General features: G+C 32.2%; 1 protein-coding gene across 6 annotated transcripts in view; it reads left to right on the top strand.

Annotated features, from left to right (window-relative positions):
- The first annotated feature begins 1,057 nt into the window (after positions 1–1,057).
- The window catches only part of LOC114194662 (myosin-15-like), a 28,500-nt gene continuing 23,557 nt past the window's right edge, over positions 1,058–6,000 (top strand). For 2 of the 6 annotated variants that reach the window (XR_003606410.1, XM_028085019.1), the window contains exons 1-5: positions 1,065–1,511; positions 1,587–1,733; positions 2,659–2,804; positions 2,910–3,066; positions 3,177–3,235. Coding sequence is in view for 4 of the 6 variants with exons in the window: in XM_028085019.1 (XP_027940820.1) it covers positions 1,392–1,511; positions 1,587–1,733; positions 2,659–2,804; positions 2,910–3,066; positions 3,177–3,235 (629 nt within the window). In the remaining 2 variants the exon portion in view is untranslated. Of the gene's footprint in view, positions 1,512–1,586; positions 1,734–2,658; positions 2,805–2,909; positions 3,067–3,176; positions 3,236–6,000 lie in introns of those variants that run through there. The other 4 variants (XM_028085021.1, XR_003606411.1, XM_028085018.1 and 1 more) reach the window with 4 other exon arrangements.

Here is a 6,000-nt window from a genome sequence, read left to right as displayed (position 1 = left end):
TCTAATATTTCAAGCATACTCTATATATAAATCTTATAAGTTTTTGCATAAAGAAAAAATTGTAGGTTAAAAAAAAAAGCATAAAAACTACTTATATGTTCCTCTTTGTTACCTCTACTCAGGCCACCAAACCTTAACAACTTTGGTTGCATAATCAATGTTCACTTTGAATTAATGACGAAGGATAAATTGTTGTAGTATACTATATTTTAAAAGTTTTAATATTATGCTTATAAAGTGATGTTTACTTTTTAATATTATACTATATGTTTCAAAAAATATTTATTACCAATTTTATAGAAATAAGCTTAATTATGTTTCAATTTGTTTGATAAATTTGATAACTTTTGAATAAATTTATGATGAATTTTTGGGGTCTATTAAATAATTAATAAATTTAATTTTTGTATTTAAGTCTTCACGATTAACTTTTTTTTGTTAATCGAGTAATTTTTTTTTTAATCGAGTGACGTGTTTGTTAAGATGATAACCTAATTATTATCTTGTCATCTTACCTTAATATCACATGTCAATTTATTATTTAAAATTTATAATTTCATAGTTTACAATTTTATAATTTATAATTGTATAATTTAATAATTATAAAATTATAATTTTAAGATTTGAATAAAATTAAAAATATCATTTTATATTTCATAAAATTATAATTTTATAATTTTGATTTAAAATTATAAAATTGTAAAAATATAAAATTTCACAATTAAAAAGTTAGATAAATAAAACAATAAAATAATATGAGACGATAATAAATTAAAATAAAATGGCATATTAATAAATATGTCAACCACCTAACAACTACGTCACATCATTTAGTTAACATAAAAGCTTAATATAATACTCAATCCAAAAAATTAAATTTATCGAATTGACAAAAAATTTAGAAAGAATTTAATTAAAAATTCTCAAATTTACGGGGTTCATATATATAATTAAGCCAAAGTATTTACTTAATGTTTTTAAGAATATTTAGTAACGTCCGTATGAAATTTAAGCTATAATTTGTAACAATCTGTGTTTGCTCTTTTTTGAAATCTTCTTGGTTTGGAATGCGACTGCAACAAATTTTGAATGGTAATGTTAGAGACAGGCAAGGAAAGTTGAAAGAGAGTGAATAGTCGAAAACCAACTCTCTCACACACCAACGCACACTGGATGACGTGTCGTACCTACCGCTATATAAACGCACAATCTGCCGTTTTTCATTTTTGATTTTTGATTTTTGACTTCGATAGCCTCCGCTCTCCTTCGAGCGGGAACACGACATTTTTACCTCTTGCATTTCTCTCGCCCTATCTCATTTCGCTGCATGTCTCTCTGCTCCTAGGGTTTTCAATTTGCTCTTCCTTTTGCAATTCGCGGTGACCAACGCCATGAATCTGCTCCCCGGCTCCAAGGTTTGGGTCGAGGACCGGGATGCTGCTTGGCTGCCAGCTGAAGTGCTCGATTCCGAAGGTAGCAATATTCTGCTACTAACTGATTCCGGCAAGAAGGTGAGCGAGTTCACGCGATGTTGCGAATTTGAATTTGGTGATGATTTTGGTGATTTAAGAAGATTTTCTGTGCAGGTGTTTGCTTCCAAGGAGAAACTGTTCCCGAGGGATGCTGACGAAGAGGAGCATGGCGGATTCGAAGACATGACCCGGTTGGCGTACTTGAACGAGCCGGGAGTGTTGTTCAATCTTCGAAGAAGATACGCGCTCAATGATATCTATGTGAGTGTTTGCTTTTGGATAGTCGGTAGATGTTGAATTGCCGTTGACTAGACGTTTAGGCTTTGACTGATAGATATTCTTATTATTGGAAAGTGAAGTACTCATACGGAAGTATTGTTTTTAGGTTTTAGTAGCTTTGAATTTCTCGAGTATGGTTACTTGATTGTTTGGCTTACACGTAAAATCAATTCCGGGCTACTTGACGTGTGTATTAGGGTAAAACGCTTAGTTGAGGTTAATTAAACATATTCCATGACACTGAATTGCATGACAAGTGATAGCATGTAAGGTGGCTGATTTTCAAGCGTTTTTTTAGTATTTGAAATTACGAATAAATATATGCAAATCCAGCACAGCACAACCTAACTCTGGAACTAGGTTCCAGCCTCACCAAGTCCGCCCCAGATGATACACACCCTTAAACTAGGACAGCAAAACAGAAGAATTGAACAATAAAACATCTCCAAAATTTTTGGTTTTTCAGTTTTAAAAATACTTGTTTTGAAAACAATTTCCAACATTTATTAGATATTTTGGTTGAGAAACTGATTACTGAGAGTAGTGTACAATTGTATTAATAATGTTCTTCTTGCCAAAGAATAAGAAGGATACATAAACATACCCATAGTATATGCTGTTTTGATATTTTTCATATTACATTGTTACGTTTGTTTATGAGGAGTTGCATTGATGATTTTGACGAGTGCACTGTTAAATAATCACATACTAGAATAATCAATTTCAAATCTATTAACTAATATAAATAAACTGCAGGTTTTGAAACTTCCGTTGTCCTTTTAAGGATTTCAGTGAATGGAATTTTTTGGATTTTAATGCTTTCACAGTTGCTAATATTAACTGTGAACCATTTTTTATGTTTGTGGACTGTCATTTTATGCATTTTTCACTTGTTTTTCTTTGTTAGACATATACCGGGAGCATTTTAATAGCCGTTAATCCGTTCACAAAGCTTCCACATTTATATGATTCCCATATGATGGAGCAATATAAGGGAGCTCCATTGGGTGAGCTTAGCCCACATGTTTTTGCTGTCGCTGATGCATCATACAGGTGAGGGTGCATTTGGTGTGTTTTATTATATTTGCAAATTTTACCCTATTTGCTACTTGCCAATTTATGTTGTAAATTCGTGAGATTTTGTTGGTCATGATTTAGAGCAATGATGAATGAAGGTAAAAGTCAATCTATCTTGGTTAGCGGCGAAAGTGGTGCTGGAAAAACTGAGACAACAAAATTGATCATGCAGTATCTTACCTTTGTTGGTGGACGTGCTGGTGGTGATGATAGAACAGTTGAACAACAAGTTCTTGAAGTAAACAATTGTTGAACTCAATGAATTATGAATTCAGAGATATTTATTTCTAAGTTTCATTTGCTTTTTAAATCAATATGGGATGCTAATTTCGTTTTTACTTGATTCAGTCCAATCCACTTTTAGAGGCGTTTGGTAATGCAAGGACTGTTAGGAATGACAATTCAAGGTGAATTTTGTTCGCTCTTTTGTGTTTATAATTTTTTTCTACTCTATTTCTTGCATTTTGTCTTCTTTTAATCCTATGCAATAGTCTAGGTTATTTAACAAATAAGACTACGTGACATTTTTTTAATCAGTACCCAATCAGGTGCGGAGTGTTTTGAAAGGAATTCTTTATTTCTATTTTTTTTTTCTGTACGTAGCTCTTAGGCTTAAGGGGAGATTTGTTTTTTAGGGTATATCTTTTGGTTTTATTCCTCTGAGTGCTTGTTTGGGGAAAATTATTTTGTTGGAAAGAATTGCCTTTTTTAGAACCCCTTTGTAAAAGGTGATTATTTCTCAAAAATAAGTTAACTCAACATGCACCGAATGTATTACATAATAGGGACCAACAGCTTGTAGTCTTGTACAATTTAATGTAAGGAAACACACAATATTTTTATTTTATGGTATTGGAGCCAATGCCCGTGAAAAGGCACACATGTTGTCTTATCAATTGGTGGATGGATGTCTTATGTTAAAACTCATAAAAATACACACCTTATTGAAACTAAGGTTATCAGTAGAAGATAATGGTCTTTGGTAATAAGTAAAAAATTCAACACACACTATGGCGTGGCAACCTGTGGCAGAAGCCCTGGTGGACAAAACGGAATATGTTCAAAAACAGAAAAAAATAAATTAAGAATAACATAAATATACAACAACAGCTTTAATAAACTAAAATTGAAGAAAATATCACAAATCTCCAATGAACAATGTCATAACATTCATTGAAGTTTCATAATGTCATCACATAAAGCCATAAACATAACAGTTCAGAAAAAAACACCTACAAAAAGATAGAACTATAAGAATAGTTTTTTTTTTTTTTAAAGGCAACTATAATTAATTATGAAACTTTTAAAAAAGAGCACACATAAAATTTTAATAGAAGAAGAATAAGAATGGCAACATAGTGTAATGAATAGACAGAAAAGAAGGGGAGAAAAAGAACAAGTGATGGAGAAGAAGAAACCTGAAGAAATTAAGAACAGACAAAGATTAGCAAAGAAAATAAAGAAGTTTAAGGATGAACAAAAAACAATATTTATGGGTTGCTGCAAAATGTTTTTGGAAAAGCTTGTTAGAGATCAAGCCGCTGTGGTTAAGGTTTCTGGCGTGGGTGGTGAGTGGAGAAGTCTAGCTGGACTTGCTTGGCAGCAGATTTAGTAGTTTGCAGGTGAGAGGAAAGTATAAATTCTAGGTTTCTTCTCTTTCTCAAGGTTTACCCGAGTTATGAGAGATAGGAAGTGTGGACTTTGAATATTGTCAGAAAGGGAGTTCTAAATAATGTTCTCTAAAATGGGCCAAGATCTAACCCTAAATAGGACTTTTTAAAACAAAACATAAAACCCTGTGAATTTCTGCCATGGGTGCTGTAAACTGCAGTGGCCATGCCAGGCACTGTGATTAACAATGCCAAAAAGCTTCAAATAGCAGATGACAATGGAAGTCAAAACTTCCATGCCATACTGGTATGACATCACCATAACAGTTTTTTGACAACATTTGTTGAAATCACTCAACTCTCCTACTTCATGGTAGTTTTCCTCTTTAGTTCTGGGGTTTGTACTTCTGTCTTGTTATCTTATCAATTGGGTGCCTTCCGTCAACCAATTACCTCATTCAATCTTGTCCTCTCAATGTTTTCATTTTTTACCCCTTCACGTCTTTGGGTCCGTGTTTATCCATAATCTAGTTCTTGGCTGTGCTTACTTTCAGCCTGCACTCATGAATGTGTTTTCCTAGGTTATACTATATGTCAAAGGGGTCATAAATGCTGTTGACTCTTCATCATTATCTAATTTTTGTTGATATTTCTTTCCTCGAGTTTGTTCCCTTCTTTGTCTCCATTTCCTTATCTTTTTAGTTGTGTCCAAGTCTTTACCCCTCCATCCTATTCCTATTCAGTATCATTCACCAGAGTTGCCTCATATAATAATATTCCAGAAGATCCTCCTCTCTGCAGTATTATTTAATGGTGGCTATGTTGGTAACATGAGGAATGTGGGTCATGCTTTTTCAAATGGTCAAAACTAGACAGAAGGAATTAGACCATGTGGTTCGACAAAAGGGTTTAAAACCCTAAAAGATGCACAAAGTCACGATACACTTCTCCCTCATGAGCCATGATGACCTGCGCCTCCTCCACGCATCCAACCTCCCACACTCTGGTGATTTCCAACCTTCTATAACCACGGTCCTACTTTCTCCGTCGAACAAATTTTTCTTCCTCTTTCGGTTTGTTGTTTCTTATTTATTTTTATGAAGTTTCTTTTTTTTTTACTTTCTAATTATTATTTTTGGTTTTCTTTAATTCTGTTAGTTATTTTTCTGCTGTATTGAATTATTATTTTTTGTTTTCTTTAATTATTTATTTCTTCTGGTTTTCTTAATATATTTTTAACAATTATACTTTTTCTAATATTTATGCTAAATTATAATTATTATATTTCTAGTTAATATTTAGAATTCCAACTTTTTTCAGTTCTATTTTCTTCTATTTTTTAATTATTTTCTATTCCGTTTATTTCTATTTTTTACTTGCTTTGCTGCGTTTTAATTCCTTTGAACTCTTGAACTTGATGAAAATGAGGTTGTTAGTAGTAGTTTATGACATTTCTCTTAGGAGACATGATATTTTCTTGGAATTAATCCATATTTAGTTCGTACTTTTATTTTTTATTCATTTCTGTTATTTTTATTTATTTATATATTTTTTTGTGGGTG

Source organism: Vigna unguiculata, chromosome 8 (assembly GCF_004118075.2).
Source record: "Vigna unguiculata cultivar IT97K-499-35 chromosome 8, ASM411807v1, whole genome shotgun sequence".
NCBI classification, from domain to species: domain Eukaryota; kingdom Viridiplantae; phylum Streptophyta; class Magnoliopsida; order Fabales; family Fabaceae; genus Vigna; species Vigna unguiculata.
Note: the sequence above shows the minus strand (reverse complement) of the source record. Positions and strands in the feature narration are given on the sequence as shown.